This window comes from Monodelphis domestica, chromosome 4 (assembly GCF_027887165.1).
Source record: "Monodelphis domestica isolate mMonDom1 chromosome 4, mMonDom1.pri, whole genome shotgun sequence".
In the NCBI taxonomy this organism is placed as follows: Eukaryota; Metazoa; Chordata; class Mammalia; order Didelphimorphia; family Didelphidae; genus Monodelphis; species Monodelphis domestica.
The window spans coordinates 433,113,494-433,129,193 of record NC_077230.1 but is presented as its reverse complement, the minus strand read 5'-3'; the positions used below and the strand labels follow the sequence as shown (position 1 = coordinate 433,129,193).

The window sequence follows — 15,700 nt, the reverse complement described above, 5'->3', positions numbered from 1 at the left end:
TGCGAGGGGCCCAGCCTCGGGGGAGGCCCCACTGCGCCTCTGGCACGGCCCGGGAGGCGGGAGTCCCTCCTGGGCGCGAGGAGAAAGTGATAGGGCGGATGCGCGGGGTGTTATCTGATGCGGGTGGCTTTCCTGATAGCCGGGGGCTGGCGGGGCTCCAGCTTTCTCCCCTGGGGATTGTCTGTCCGCAGGCTAAGGGAAAGTACTTGCGGTTCCGAGCCCAGCCACGAGGGGGCGGAGCCTTCTGGTCTGGCCAGAATGGAGCTGATGGAGCGAGCCAGGCCATAGTTTAAGGTAGCTGTGACTGAGCGAGAGGAGAGAGAGAGAGAGGAGAAAGCAGGAGAGCGGGGAGGGGGGTGGGGGGCGGAGTCCGAGAGAGCTGGGGGAAGAAGAGCACCGAGAAGGACTTCGAGACTACGAGTCTGACAAAGGAGAGGCCCTTAGGGGGAGGCTCAGGGGCAGAAGAGCCATACGCTGCCACTGCCCCCAACTCTGGACTAGCGGGGCGTGCCACGGAGGCCGGGCTTGGGATCAGGGCGTCCCAAGGTTTCTGTACGATCCAAAGGGACGGGGTCTCGAGGTCTCCTCCGGGAGGCCTGGGGCACCGGCCTGGAGGACTAGGTTCAGTCTCCCCCAAGGCAGGAAGCCTGTCTGTCCGCACACAAACCCTCTCCACAGCTGGCTTCCCGGGATCAGGAACAGATGACCTCTGCCGACAGCCCTTTGCTTGGCCCCATCGCTCTAGTTATTAGCGACTGTTTGTCCTGTGTTAAGAGAGTTTTTATTAATTTCTCCCTTTTTCTGTAAATGAGGAAAAGGAGCGACAAGATTTCCTAGGACGAGCCCCCCTGCTGTGCAGGTTGTCAGTTGGTGGCAGCTAGAAGGATGTGGCCGAGTGAGGTTAGTCAGTTGCAGAGTCGCAAAGGGCTTTTGTGTCTGGGTCTCCTGAGGAGAGGGTATGCTGCTAGCATTCTCTCTGGTTGGAGATGGAGAACAGATTTAAGGCCTAAAGAGCCTTATTGATTTTTAATAACTTGGGTAGATAGTGGTTACAGAAATAGTGAGGTGGAGCTTCGGCCTAGCAGAAGATACTGCCCTCTGGGGCAGATAGATTTAGGTTTTGTAGAGAAATTTAGTTAGGATTGGGGTCTGGGTATAGATACAAGCTATCATATTACTCTCAATTCCCTCCTTCCTGTTTCCTCACAACAAATGGCACACTGGCTTTTGTTCAAACTCCAGCCCTGCCAAATTTAACCCCTAACACCTGACAGCAGCCCTGAATCCACCTTCAAGTCCTTGCACTAATATTTCTGCAATGACTAGCTCTTAGAGATTAGAACAAGCCTAACCCTATTGCTAAATGGAACACTGGGTAGAGGACTGGACCTGAAGTCAAGAAGACCTGAGTGCAAATCCAAGTCCCCTGTCCTTTAGCAAGTCATTTGATCTCTTTCCATCATTTAATCCTTATCTGTAAAATGGGATAACAACACCCAGTTCCCAGGATCATTTAAAATGAGATAGTTATCACTATGTCCAATACTCCTAGACAGTTAATAAGTCATGTCTAACTCTCCTTGACCCCGTTTGGAGTTTTCTTGGCAAAGATACTGGAGTGATTTGTCATTTCCATCTCCAACTCATTTGACAAATAAGGAAACAGTTAAGTGACTTGCCCAAGGTCACACAACTAAAGTGTCTGAGGCCCCCAGCACTCTATCCACTGCATCCTGTACATTTTTTTTACTTCAGCCAATTAAGGGAAGAGGCAGCATGTTTTAGTGGGCAGAGAACTGAACTCAGAGCCCAGCCCGCAGGACACGGATTCAAGTCCCGCTTCCAATGCATCCCAACTGTGTGATCTTTGCCTAGGAGCCACTCTGGGACTCAGAACTGTGAAGAAGACCGACTCTTCCCTGGCCCAGGGTGCCGTTAACTTAATCTGGAGAGGAGGGCGCCAGGCCTGCTAATCAGGAAGGAGAGAGAGCAGGTAAAGAGGCCACAGAGCACTGCGGAGACGGTTCACCTGGTTCACCCGGAGGCCAGACCCGACCCCGGAAAGTGGAAGGGAAGGGCTGAGGGCGGAGGCCTCCTGGCAGAGCAGGAATCCCGGCCCGCCCTTCATCCCATTAGCTCTACTTGGAGGAGCAGAAGTGGATTATGGCTCACGTTGCACACTCACACCCGAGCAGCAGCGAGCAGGAGGCGGGAGAGGGGGGGGGGTGATGAGCCCCTTCCCGCCCCCCCCACCCGTGGCTCTGCCGAGCTGGAGGTCCGAGTGGCGAGGCCAGACTGAGGAAACCCCGGGGAGGTGCAGACCCACCCTGGCAGGATGGGCGGCTTTCCGGAACTCCGCTCCAGCCATGAGCTGTGGAGCGCTTAGCGCTAGGGCAGACCCCCAAGCCTCCAAGCGCACTGGGCTGGGATGCCCGGAAGAGAAAGCGAGGCTCGCGGCTCCGGATGGGACCACCGCCGTCCTTCCTCCTCCCGCAGCCCGCTGACCTCCCCCCAACGCCCAAAGCTCGCTCGGGGTTCCTTAGCCCGCCGCATTCCGGGGAAACTCCCGGGGACGCTTGCGGGGTGGCCTCAGAGGAGGGCGGGCCTTCGGGGCAGACCCCAGCTCGGTGGTGAAGTGGGTGAATAGTCCGGAGACACCCAGAGGCCAGCTGGAATCCCTAAACAGTCCCGCCCCGCCCCCAGGAACTTCCCCGAGGCGAGGCCGAGGCACTCCGCCAAACTATGTACTGTTGGAGGCCTGTTAATGGCGGGATCCGCATATTTTGCACTCAGGCCCCCCTTTCAGGCGCCTTGCTGGAACGTGGAAATCCCTCCTTCGGCTTCCGGGTTCTTCCTCCCTGGGAGCTCCGATCCCCGGCCGCCCCTTCACTGGTCCCGTCTGCCTTTGGTCTCCTCTGCTGAAGGGGCGCTCCTAAAGAGGGTCTGGCGGGGCTTTCCCAGCCGCCTCTGGTCCGCGCTCGAGCCAATAAAAGCCCAAGCTCAGCCTGGCTTTTGAAGTTTGGGTTTTCCTGTTATTCCTTTCCAGCCTTCCTGACCTACTTGCTCTTTCCAGCACGTGGCCCTCCATTTCCCACCTTCAAGCCTTTGCCCAGGCTGTGCCTCATCCCTGGAATGTTCTCCCTTCTCCCTTTGCCCCCTTCTGGAGGAGACGTTTCAGGGCAATTCCCCACCCCGACAGCACTTGCACCCCGACAGACACACTGTGTGTCTCCCCAAATAGAACAGAAGCTCCTGGAGGGCAGGAACTACTTTTGCCTTTCCGTGCTTCATCCTTCCCCTTCACCTGGGGCTGCAATTTCCCATGTCTGATGGCCAATGCATGCAGAGAGGAGGTGGCAGCCTCGTGGTAACTGTTGGGCAGTTTCCAGGGAAGTGTGTCCCTTTTGCCCCTTCAAGGCTCCTCCCGGAGGAATGCAGCCAAGCCCGGTTCCTGTGGCAGCCGGTCCACTTCCTCCAGAGGGTTGGGAGTGATGCTCCCTGGTTCTTGAGCATCTCCTGGGCGCTGTCCTGGGTGCCCAGGGGGTCCTAGAGGGTGCTGAGGCAGGCCCAAGCCCCTGCCCAAGACTGTCAGCTTTGGCCTTCTTGGCCACGGATTCAGGGGCAAAAGAGTGGCTGGCTCTTAGAGGTCCGGGTCAGAGAATGGCCCAGGCAGCCCTGATGCCCTTCTTCTCCCAGTTGGCCCCACCTGTATGGCATCTTTCAGTCAGCCCAAGCCATGGATCCAAAGGCCAAGCACCGATCCCTGCGGCACCCCACTGGAGACCTCCTGACAGACAGTAAACCCCACCCCCCCTCTCCCCAGGAACAGCCCACATTCCTTTGGCCACCCTCTCAGCAGAGGAAGCAGCTGAGCTGGGCACGAACTAGTGTTTCTTCTAAGGCTTGACAGGCCAAATAACCTCCCTGCACTTCCATATGTGGCTCATTTCACTCTGACTGCCCAGCTGCATCTGAAAATAGGGCAGTGAGGCAGGCGGCACCACCTGAACTCGGGGCTTCCTAGCCTGAGCCCCAACTCTCCCACAGACAGCCCAGCTGGGACCCCATCTGAGGCCTCTCTCAGAGCCGAAGGGATGACTGTGTGCTCTTCCACAGCCCTGCAGCACCTCCTCCCTTCTCCATGAGCCCTCAAACAGAGCCACCGACTTTGGGTCGATTATTATCAGTGGTTCAAAGATCCCCCTGCCAGTTCTGGGAGTACCTGGGATGTGGACCATCAGGGCCCACTGACAGCTCCAAAGCAGCCCTCTCTGTTGTTCCTTTGCCCAACTCTTCTCAAACCTGAGTGGGATTGTCTTGGCAAAGATACTGGAGCGATTCGCAATTTCCTGCACCTGCTCATTTTTACAGATGAGGAAACTGAGGCAACCAGGGTGAAGTGACTTGCTCAGGGTCATACAAGTAGTAGATGTGTGAAGTTGAATTTGAACTCATATCTTCCTCACTAGTTGTTCTAATTCCAAAGCAGTGATCTCACTTTTCATGGTCAGCTTCTCCTTGTCTGTCATTCTCATTCTGTCCTTGCCAATCCAACCCCCCTTTCCTTGGCTGAGAAAACAAGAAGAATGGGACAGCTCTCTCTTCTGCTACTGTTCCCCCAACCTCAGCCTCAGCCCTACTGTGTGCCAGGCACTGTGCTAAGGGGTCTCCTCCCCCCTTTTCTTCCTGATCGAAAGAGCGTCTCTTTGGGTCTTCAGGCTTTCATTTCTGAGAATCCCCCATCCTTCCCCGTTAGACTCCCTTTAGAGTCCTGGGTCAGAGGATGCTACCTGGCTGTTCTCTGGGCCCTGGAAATCTGCTCTCCCCAGATCTAGAGTGCACCTCAGATCAGGCCTGGCCTTCCTCTGTAACAGAAATGCTGAAATGGAGTGACAGCTTCTTGCAAAGATTCCTCCCATGTCTACCTCCGAAACCTGATAGGAAAGGCATCTTGGTAGCACAGTCGAATTGGGGCCTTGGAGTCACGAGGACAGGGTTCAAGTCCTGCTTCCAGCACTTGTAAACTGTGTGGCCACAAACAAATTGCTCAACCCCACTGAGCTCCAGTTTCTCCATCTGTAAAATGGGGTCGATAGTACCTGAGGACTGATTGCAAACGTTGGAGGAGAATCTGTGGCCTGTTTCCTGCTTTCCCCACGGTGTTTTGTTTTCTTCTGAGCCCCCGGAGATGGCTGCAAAGAGCCTGGCAAGGCCATTCCTGCTGATGCTAGCACAGGTGGGTGACCTCTAGGGGAGAGAGATCAGCAGCCGAGGACAAGACGAAGGAGCATGTCCTGTATGCTCTGGTCTTCCCTCCTTTCGTTTCCAGTCTTCTTGCCTTTGATCTTGCCATTTAGACTTCTGGGAGAGAAAAGAAATGGCCAAAGCCAGATGATGAGCAACCGCATGGGAGAGGTGAGGACACCCCAACAACACTACCCAGAAACCTTCGTGCTGGAAGAGGTAGACTCTGGGAAAGCAGCGAAGCAGGGGAAGGGCAGATTCTGGAGCACAGAGGCAGGAGGAGGAGATGATCCCAAGACAGAGAGTTGAAGCCCCCACTGCCTTCCACGATGTCTCTCTTCAGCCGGGGCCCTGGGGCAGAGGATTCACCCCCTTTCCCCACTCGTTCCCACAAGCAATGGGCATGGTCAGAATCCATTCTGTCCACCTTCAATGATCTGAGAGAAGAACAGGAGGGTTTGCAGATGGTGGAGCTGCACAGCTCTAGCTGGAGTGATGGATCCTTTCTTTTTCACTTTCTTCCACATCTCTGAGCCCACTGTCTGTTAGAGTGCCAAGAAATAACCCGCGGAATGCAGAACGGGTCCGAGCTAGGCAGAGACAGCCCATTTTCTCTTTTAATATTTTGCCTCCTCCATTCTAGTGGGAGCTGGCCAGCAAGGGAGCATTTCTCCAGAGCTGGTTGGCTGGGAGGACTGAGCATCCTCTGGTGGCCAGTGAGGTACAGAGCCTGCTGAGAGCGGGTGAAAATACCAAACTGGTGTGCTGGAGGCTCAGGGAGACCATTCAGAGAGTGCACAGTGCTTAGTCTTTGGATCGCCCATGGCCAAAGGGAGTGGGATCACAGCTCAATAAAGGTCAGCTCTTGCTTTCATTATAATATACTGACAGCCTGAGGGGGTCGGGATGGAGGCAAGAACCACCATGATTAAAAGTCTCTGGGTCAGTTACTGTACCTCCATAGGTCCTAGGCAATCCCCCCCTCCCCACCACCCCCCACTACCCTCTTGTGGTCCAGTTGTTTCAATCCTGTCCGGCTCTTCTTGACCCCATTGGGGGTTTCTTGGCAGGGATGCTGAAGTGCTTTGCCCTTTCCTTCTCTGGCTCATGTGACAGTTGAGGAAACTGAGGCCAACAAGGCAAAGTGATTTGCCCAGTCACCAGCTTAGCCAGTAAGTGTCTAAGGGTGGATCTGAACTCAGGTCCTCCTGACACTCAGCCCCCAGGTCCCTCTATGGGGAAGTTCTTCCTCACTGATCCTTTTGCACATTTGCATACATAGTCTTCCTCTTTGCATTGTGGACAAGAGTTGGGTCCAGAACAGACTTTCCCATTGTTGCTTCTCCCCCGTTTGAAGGATGAAAGTGTGATTAAGGCAAGGAAGGGATGACCAGTGGCTCTGCCTTGGCTGAAAGAGAGAAGCCTGGGCACATTTCTAGCTGGTCAAAGGCCCCACTCCAGGCCAGGCTTGGAACTATCCAACAGACTCGGCCATGTTTTCATGCCCTCTAGGGCTGTAGTAGGCTTCAGTGACAATATCCTGCCTTCCTCCATGGGTTTATCAAATCCTCCACAGTGGTTCCTGGCTAGAATCACATAGATGCCCTCAATGTCATTATCCGTTTCTTCTTCTATTTAAAACCCCCATCATGTTTACCTTCTGCTTATGATTAATTCTAAGGCAGAAGAGCAGTAAGGGCTAGGCAATGAGGGGTAAGGGACTTGGCCAAGGTCATACATCGAGGAAGTGTCCATGGCTAGACTTGAACTCAGGTCCTCCTGGCTCCAGGCCTGAGGCTCTTGCCACTGTACCACCTTCCTGCCCCATAGACATCACTTCTAAAGTTTCCTCACCCCCTTTTACCTATTCTGATATTCTTTCTGAGCTATATGCTGCCTCAGTGAGAGCAGGAGCAAGGATCTGCCTCCTGGCATCATGGTCAGCCTGCCCCCCTCCACCCCCAGAAATTCAGTCTTGTCCCCTGTGTTTCCTCCACTGGAGCTGCTGCCAGCCGGAGAGTGGAGCTCGCTGCTGGGCACACTGAGGCATTTTCTTCCTCCCCCTCCTTTCAGCTGAAAGGCCTTCTGGGTAAGTGCATGGAAAAACACGGAACAGAGAATGTCAGGGATGGGAGGAACCTCGGAACAGAGAACGCCAGTGCCGTGGTGCCTCAGAACATGGAATGCCAAAATGAGAAGATTCCTTCAGACACAGAAAGCCCAGTGGAATGCAGAGTGCCAAATCTGGGTGTGCCCTGCGGACATGGCTGGGACTTTGGAGCAAGCCCCAGGCTCTGGGTGAGGGTTGGGATTCCAGCCTGAAAAGGCTGATCCAGCCCCCAGAGGAAGCCGGGAGGAGAGTTGAGGACACAGTGGCTGAGAAGGCTGGAAGGAAGGAGGGACTTGGGAGCAGAGAACTTGGCCTGGGGGAGTTGGGAAACACCTGAGCGATGCTGTTTGGTCGGTTAGTCGAGCCTGACTTTGTGGGACAGACTGGGGGTTCTTGGCAGACATCCTGCAGCAGTTTGCCGCTTCCTTCTGCAGCTCATTTTCCAGATGAGGAACTGAGGCAAACGGGGCTAAATGGGGTCCCACCGCCAGTAACTACGTATTTGAGGTCAGATTTGAGCTCGGATCTTCTGGACTCCAGAATCAGTGTTCTGTCCCTGCTCCTCCTCTGAGATAATCTAGTGCAGATATTTTGTTAAGAAAACTGAAGCCCAAAGGGAGGAAGGGACTTACCCAAGGTCTACAGCAGTTTAGAATCTGAGTCTGGAAGGAATTCAGAGCAAGTGCCCTTACTTTAGAGATGATGAGGGAATGGGGGGGTGGGGGCTGGAGACAGACAAAGAGACAGAGACAGGGAGAGACAGAGACAGCGAGAACAAAAACAAAGACAAGATTCCTCCTCAGAGATGCACCAAAACCTTGACTTACACTGTAATCAGGGTCAGAGTCAGCCCCCCCACCTGTTTTTAGGTGGGTAAAACCTAGAATGGGAAAGTGATGTACGGCGAACTGCACCGAAAAGTGTTCTTTTCTTCCCCTGTCTGAGGCCAGAGTAGCTGAGCTTAGGGATGACAGAGTTGGGGGGAGGTAGGAAGACTCACGTGGCGGCCAGGACCCCAAACGTGATGACTCCCAGACACACCACCACGAGCCTGGCATTCTTGTTCCCGTCTCTCACAAGGACTCCCTGGGCTCCATAGCGAAGGGCAAGCCGGGGTTGGCGGTCCCCTGAGGGTGGAAGAATGCCCAATGAGGGGAGGAAGAAGAGGGGTAGGAGGCTGTGCATCCCAGCTGTGTGTCTCTGGGTCTCCGCTTGCCCCTTTCCTGCCTTTGGGTCTCCCAGCCCCGTTCTCGCTTGCTCATCATCCTACCCCTAGGCCCAGGGGCCAGCGTACCCTGTGAGGGGACCTTCTCCTCACCAAAGCAGAGTTTGGGGTTCAGGCACTTTGCATAGACACGCTGACAGCGAAGACAATCAAGGACCTGAGAGCTCAGCCGGTCTAGGGAAAGATGAAAGGAGACAGAGACTGATAGAGCCAGCGAGAGAAATATGGGGCTCCAGGGTGAGGCAGGCAGACGGCTAAATAGAGTCTGATACAGAGAGGGAGGCAGACAGAGGCAGGTGGCAGGGAAATCGGGCCCAAGAGGAACGAAGGCAGAGAAAGATGAGGGCAGAGTTGGCGAGACCAGAAAAACTCAGAGTGGGGGTTTAGAAAGGGGAAGACGGGCGAGAAGGGCCAGGAGAAAGGGGAGAGGGACCCGGAGGAGGAGGAGGAGGAGATGCATAAAGGACATAAAGACCAGAAGGCCCAGAGGTCAAGACATTTATGGGTGGAGATAGAAAATTAGAAAGGGCAAGGCAAGGGTGGAGGTAACTGCTGACATAGGGAGGAGACAGAGGAAAACTGCAAAAGGGGGAAGGAGGAAGGAAGAGAGAGAGAGACAGAGATTGACTGTAAACAGAAAGACAAGCATAAAAAGAAAGGAAGAGAAAGAAGGCTGAGGAGACGCAAAGGAAAGAAGGGAAACCGGAGAGAAAGGGGGAATGGAAAGACATTGGCAGTAACTGTTTTCTGTTTGCTTGGGAGAAGGCAGAAAAAATGGGGGGAGGGGGACAGGAAGACAGGAATTGAAGACTGTGAGGGGAAAGCATACGCAGAGCTCGGTGAAGAGAGACCACCAATAGAGCTGGGGAAGCAGGAGGAGGCAGAGAAGGGCTGGGAAAAATAAGAAGTGAGAGACCCAGAAGAGAAGAGAATGAAGGAATGACTTGGAGATGATGAGTTGGGAGGCATAGAAGGTTTGAGAAAGGAAGAATGAAGGGAGAGAGAGAGAGGACGAGGGAGATGGAAGAACGAGAGACAAAAGATGGGGCCGCACTCCAGAAAGAGAAAGGAGGCCTCGGAAGAGTGAGAAGTAGCCACCCCACTGTTCCCCTCACTCACCTTCAGCACCACCTGTCTTAGCTTCAGGTAATGGAGTGGGTGGAATGGAGGATGGAGAAGGGGGTCGCTACTGAGGGTTAGTGGGGTGATGTTTGGCATGTTGAGGAACACAATGGGCTCCCAAGGAAGGGAAATAGTATATGGCCTGGCTGAAAACATAGGGGAGGGATGGACACTTTGAAAGTATGACAAGGAACGTCGAGGAAAGGACTCACGGCAAGCATTGGGGTCACAGGCTGCAAGAGAACAGAGGATGAGTTACTCCGAGAGCTGCTGGGGGGACAACAGGGGTTGGGGAGACATTTCAGGAAGGGCTTTGACAAGGTGGAGAGCATCTCCAAGGCAAGGAAGGGCCTGGAGATCATGCTGCATGAGGGATGGTCAGAGGAAAGGTCCAGCCTAGAGAGAAGATCCAGGAGGAACATGAGCATCATCTCCAAGGACCTAATGGGCTGTCACGGGAAGGCTGGACTCGATTTGTCCCTCAGGTAGAAATTGGGACCAAAGAAAGGCTCAAAGGCAGGTTGAGTCAGTTGAAACTTCCTCGACCAGAGGAGGAGCTGTCCCACAGTGCACTGAGCTGCAGGGAGGGGAGGGGCTCCCCCTCCTTGGAGGTCCTCCAGCAAGGGACAGATGCCAACTGGTGGGGAATCTTGTAGAAGGGATTCTTGATCAGAAATAGAGATGTCGCCTGCCGTTGCTGGGATTCTCTAATTATTAATGGCGGGCGGCGGGGGTGGGGTGGACAGGAGGGGCTGAGGGAGCCAGGGAAGGAAGGAGCACGGGCGCATAGGGACAGATAGTCGGTGCCAGTGGGAGGCACAAACGTGGCACCTTTTTGCTGGTGTTCTTTCAGAGCCCTCTTCAGGGACTTCATCAGCTCCCCCCGTACTCTCACTAGCTTGTCCAGCAGTGGCTCATCTACAAGGCAAGACTGGTGGGGAATGTGGTCCAGACCTTCCCCCTTGTCTTCCCCACCTCCCCGCAGATCGGAGATGAAAGAACTGACTTGGAAGGGGAGTGCCAGTCGGGGGTGGACCCATCCGAAATCGCCCCTCCCTCCCCATCCAGTGGAACAGATCTTGGAGGTCACCAAGTCCAGCCTCTTCCCCTTACCAGGAGACTACTGGGGCCCAGAGAGGAAGGGGCCTGCCCTGCACACAGGCCCTAGGGCTCAGGGCTGGAGGCGAGGCCAGCCCTCCTGCCTGCCCCTGGCACACTTTCCCCAGCACGGCGGTTATGGCCCCTCTGGGTGCCTCTGCCCTTCAGCCACGTCTCACCGGTTAGGTACGTCTCCTGGATTTCCTGAATCTTTTGCTGCGCCAGAGCCACCACTGGCGAGAATTGGCCTAGACCTAAGGGGGAGATTGGGGGCGGTCGCCAGGTGATGGTGGGCGGCCCTCCCACCCGCTGCCAGCCCACTCTGCTCCGCGTACCCACTCTCCCCATATAAGCTTGGGTGGCATAGTTGACAAAGAACTCCCTTTCCATGCCCAGCAGCAGGGCCTGGGCTCGGGCCTGCAGCCGCTCGTTCCGGAAGTTCTGGGCCATGAGGCGCTCTCTGGCCCTGGCCAGACCCTGGCGGATGGAGGCCTCACACTGCAGGCAGGCCTCAGCACCGGGCACGAGTCCAAGGCTCAGGCCCATGAGGAGCTGAAGCAGCAGGAAGCCCATGGACAGCTCCTTGGCTTGGCTGGGCTGGACTTCTGTGACTTCACACAAGGGGCTTCTAGAACCCGGCAGCACACGGCTCCCTCTTCCTCCTCAGCCGCTACTCCACCCTCAGACTCCCTACTGGAGCCCCTGAGGGCCTCGCCCTGGTCACAGCGTGTGGCCAGCTTCTCCCCTCCCTAGAAGAGTGCGGTGTGTGCGTGCGTGTGCGTGTCTGTGTGGGACATCTGACTGGTGACCAGCTTCTTCAGGATCTCCTGAGTCCAGAGCAGGTGGGGACCCGAGACACATCTAGACCAAGCTGGACCTAAATGAGCATCCAGACCAGTGGTCAGCCACGTCCTGAGGGGGTCTCCATTGCTTCCCAAAGCCTCCTGCGAGCTCAGTGGCCCCAGGGGCGTCCTCTCGCTAACTAGTGGGCGCTATCGGGCAGCTGCCCCAGTCACGGTGCTCTGTAGGTTCACATCTGCTCAAGACCGCAGAGCACGAGCCCCCACCAGTGTGCTCCTTTGACTCACCAGAGGAGCCATGAATGCTTTCCAAATCATCTTGGATTAGAGGCGGAGCTCCTGAGGCCAGGCAATGGCTTTGCTTTTCTCTTTGTCTCCTCAGTGCTTATAAGGCACATGGTACTTTTTTCCTCCTTTGCCATTCATTCATTCTAGTCCAGCCTCCTTGGGCCAAGACAGCTTCAATTACTTGGCCAGGATCAGGCAGGCAGGAAGCGCCAGGATTCACTTCGAGTCACCTGACACCATATTCAGCTTTCTCTCCCCCATTGGTTCCACATTCCCTATCATAGAATTGGGAGAAAAATCACCCCAAAGGCATCCTAAAACAGAAAGAATACGTTCTCTCAGATAAGCTGCCCCAGGTTCAAGGCGCTTTGTGAGTCCACCTCCAAGGGGAAGAAAGGCATAGTAAAGAGACTACTGAACTTGGAGCCTTGAAGATCCGGATTCAAATCCTACCTCAGACACTGGTTCTATAACCTCATGTGAATTTGTCAGAGACCATATTTGGGGACGACTTCAATAAAGGTAGACTGAGGCACATTCTCTTAGAGCAAGATAATAGTTTAAGACGGTGCAAACCTATTAACTAAAGGGGTTGATAGTATGCCTCAATTTATTGCCAAAAGTCCCTGAGATGAAGACTAAAATTTTTATAAGGTTAAAACCAAGGTTAGGAAAGGGTAGGTAAGGAGAGCAAGACCTTCATTATGGAGGTGAGGAATCATGATGGGTTCTCTTAGCGGAAGGGGTTCACACACACACACACATGCTCATACACACACTCACACACATACACACACACTCACACAGACACTCACACTCACACATGCTCACACTCACACACACACTCACACAGACACACACTCACACATGCTCACACTCTCACACACACTCACACAGACACACACTCACACATGCTCACACTCTCACACACACACTCACACAGACACACACTCACACATGCTCACACTCACACACACATGCTCATACACACACTCACACACATACACACACACTCACACAGACACTCACACTCACACATGCTCACACTCACACACACACACTCACACATGCTCACACTCACACACACACTCACACAGACACACACTCACACATGCTCACACTCTCACACACACACTCACACAGACACACACTCACACATGCTCACACTCTCACACACACTCACACAGACACACACTCACACATGCTCACACTCTCACACACACACTCACACAGACACACACTCACACATGCTCACACTCACACACACACACATGCTCATACACACACTCACACACATACACACACACTCACACAGACACTCACACTCACACATGCTCACACTCACACACACACACTCACACATGCTCACACTCACACACACACTCACACAGACACACACTCACACATGCTCACACTCTCACACACACACTCACACAGACACACACTCACACATGCTCACACTCACACACACACACTCACACAGACTCTCACACACACACACACCCTCTGCCCTAGGGGAACATTTTGTGGGATTTATGGACCGAGCTCCCTGGCTCCTGGGAACGAGACAAGACAGCTTTTAACTGGCTGCAAGATGGCAGCAGGTGAGCTGTGCTCTCTCAAGGATGTCATGGGAGTGTCCCGGGAGGGGTAACAAGCTTCCTTGGCACAAAGTGATCTGCAAGTGCTGCTGGGTAAGAATTTGAGTGTTTGATGAGAGTAGCTCAGTTTTTCTTTGATGAACAGTGATTGAGAGGGAGAATGAACTTGGCATCGAATGCAGGGGAAGACAGCATTGGAACCCCCAAGCTTCTTCCCTCAGGGGCCAGGAAGAGGCTTGGGACAGTAACAGAAGCCAGAGGTGGTTACACAACCAAAGAACATGGAATAGCCAGTTTCATATGAAGAATGAGGCAACTGGAGGAGGCCTCTTCCTATTTCAAATCTATGGCCCTGTCAGCCACACACAAGCAGAGTTTGAGCCCCCATCAGTGAGGTGACTTTTCAGTTGGCCAGGTGACACAATTAGTTCAAAGCAAGGCATTATGATAAAGTTGCCATCATTCCCATTGCCAGCAAAGACAACAGCATCCTCATGGCCATGGGGTCATTCTGGCCTCCTCACTACCTCTCACAACCCCAGACCCAAGCTGTCCCGGAGCTCTGTTAGCTTCCCCTCTGCAGCATCTCTCAGGCCCACCTCCTTCTCTCCTCTGACACTGAGCCCCGCCAGGCGCCTCTTCCTTCCTGCTATTGCGGGAGGCCGTGTGGTGCTCCTTATTCCCCACCAAGTGCTCTTTGATCCAGTCCGTCTGTCCCTTGCACGGGACCTTGGACCTCTCAGCACCTGGAAAGGTCTCTGACTTCTCGGGCTTCCTCCTAAGCCCCCACCCACATGTGCGGTCATGCGTGCCACAGGGGAAACCTTCCGGATTCCTCTTCATTCCCCGATCCTGCCTAGAGCCGCCAGGCTGCCGCTCCTTTCCTCAGCTCTTGGAGGCCAGGGGCTGCCTCTTGCCTCTTTGGGGCACAGAGTAGGTGCTCTGATTGGCTGAGAATCCTCACCCCATACCAGGAGGAAACTGAGGATCCACCAAGGCCTGGGGGCAGTGCCTCCCTCGTCCCCCAGGGCTGCCAGGCTTCGCAATGGGGTGGTGCCCCTGCCAGGCATGGGGAGCTGACATGGATCTCTTCCTGGCACGGCTGGGTCTCCCCTGGCCTGGGCGCAGCTCCAGGGGCCCACATTCAGTTTACATAACCACAGCATTTAAAGCTGGAGAAAGCGCTTTCCCTCCCCTCCCCTCCGGGGCTTCATTTGGGGCTCACAGAAAACCCCAGAAGTGGGCCGGGTCCCTCTGCCCATTTCACAGATTGGAAACTGAGGCTGAGAGTCTAGAGTGAGGTGGCTAATGCATGTCGACAGCAGAATTTGAACTCGGACCTTTCCCATACCTGCACCAGCAGGCTGCCTCAGCCGCTTTGGGAGAGGCGTTAGACTCACCTTTGTCTCCCACGAGCAGGCTCTCAGGCTGGGCGAAGGAGGAGCGCTGGAAGCCGGGGAAGCCCTTAAGCTCCTATGTGGAGGCCTCCCCATACTGGCCCCAGCCGTGGGCTCAGCCTCCTGGTAGGGGCAAACCGCGATGGCGCTATAGGCGGGACAAGACCCTCCCTCGGTCGTCTAGACCGCCGGATTCCTTCTCGTCGTCTCTCGGGCGGATCTGCTTCCCCCCGCGCCACGGCGACCTCCCGAGCCTCCGCGGACCCAGCAGCCCTTAAGCTCTGCTGTCCCACCGCCTGAGCCAGTGCCCTTCCCTCCCTCCCTCCCTCCCTCCTCCTCTTCCCCTTTCCTTGTCCCCAGCCCCGGCCTTCCCAGGCACCTTCCGCCTCCCCCCCCACCATGTACCCTTCCATCCAGGCTTCTGGCACTCCTGGATGGTCCTGGAACGAGACCCTCCCCCCTCTGACTACGGGCCCCCTTTGAGTCCCAGCTAAAATACCCCCTCCTCCAGGAAGCCTTCCCTCTGGGCATCCTTCCCACTTCTCGCCTTTCGCCTCTCCCCCGGCGCTCAATCAATGCCTGCCTTTCCCTTTTCCCCCAAACCCCTTCCTTTAACTGCCCCCCCCCCCAGGCCATGGTCTCAAGCTCCTGCCCAGCCTCCTCCGCCTTCCCTCCCCTCCCCCAACCGGAGGCTCCATCCGGAGCTCTGCCTCCTGCCTCCTGCCTCCTGCCTCCGGCCACGCGGAGCTCCCAGGCTTCCAGGGCTCTGCTTTCTCCTGGCTCCCCCTTTCCTCTCTAGCCCCTCCGGATCTCTC

General features: G+C 55.2%; 1 protein-coding gene across 4 annotated transcripts in view; it reads right to left on the bottom strand.

The window, feature by feature from the left end:
- Positions 1-11,443, bottom strand: part of IZUMO2 (IZUMO family member 2) — a 15,647-nt gene extending 4,204 nt beyond the window's left edge. Inside the window, exons 1-6 of one of the 4 annotated variants that reach the window (XM_056825633.1) lie at positions 11,135-11,433; positions 10,979-11,053; positions 10,533-10,619; positions 9,914-9,934; positions 8,649-8,753; positions 8,355-8,481 (exon numbers count right to left, since the gene is read on the bottom strand). In XM_056825633.1, coding sequence (XP_056681611.1) covers positions 8,355-8,481; positions 8,649-8,753; positions 9,914-9,934; positions 10,533-10,619; positions 10,979-11,053; positions 11,135-11,372 — 653 coding nt within the window. In that variant the 5' untranslated portion in view covers positions 11,373-11,433. Of the gene's footprint in view, positions 1-8,354; positions 8,482-8,648; positions 8,754-9,913; positions 9,935-10,532; positions 10,620-10,978; positions 11,054-11,134 lie in introns of all 4 variants that reach the window. The other 3 variants (XM_056825634.1, XM_056825635.1, XM_056825636.1) reach the window with 3 other exon arrangements.
- Between the last annotated feature and the right edge of the window lie 4,257 nt (positions 11,444-15,700).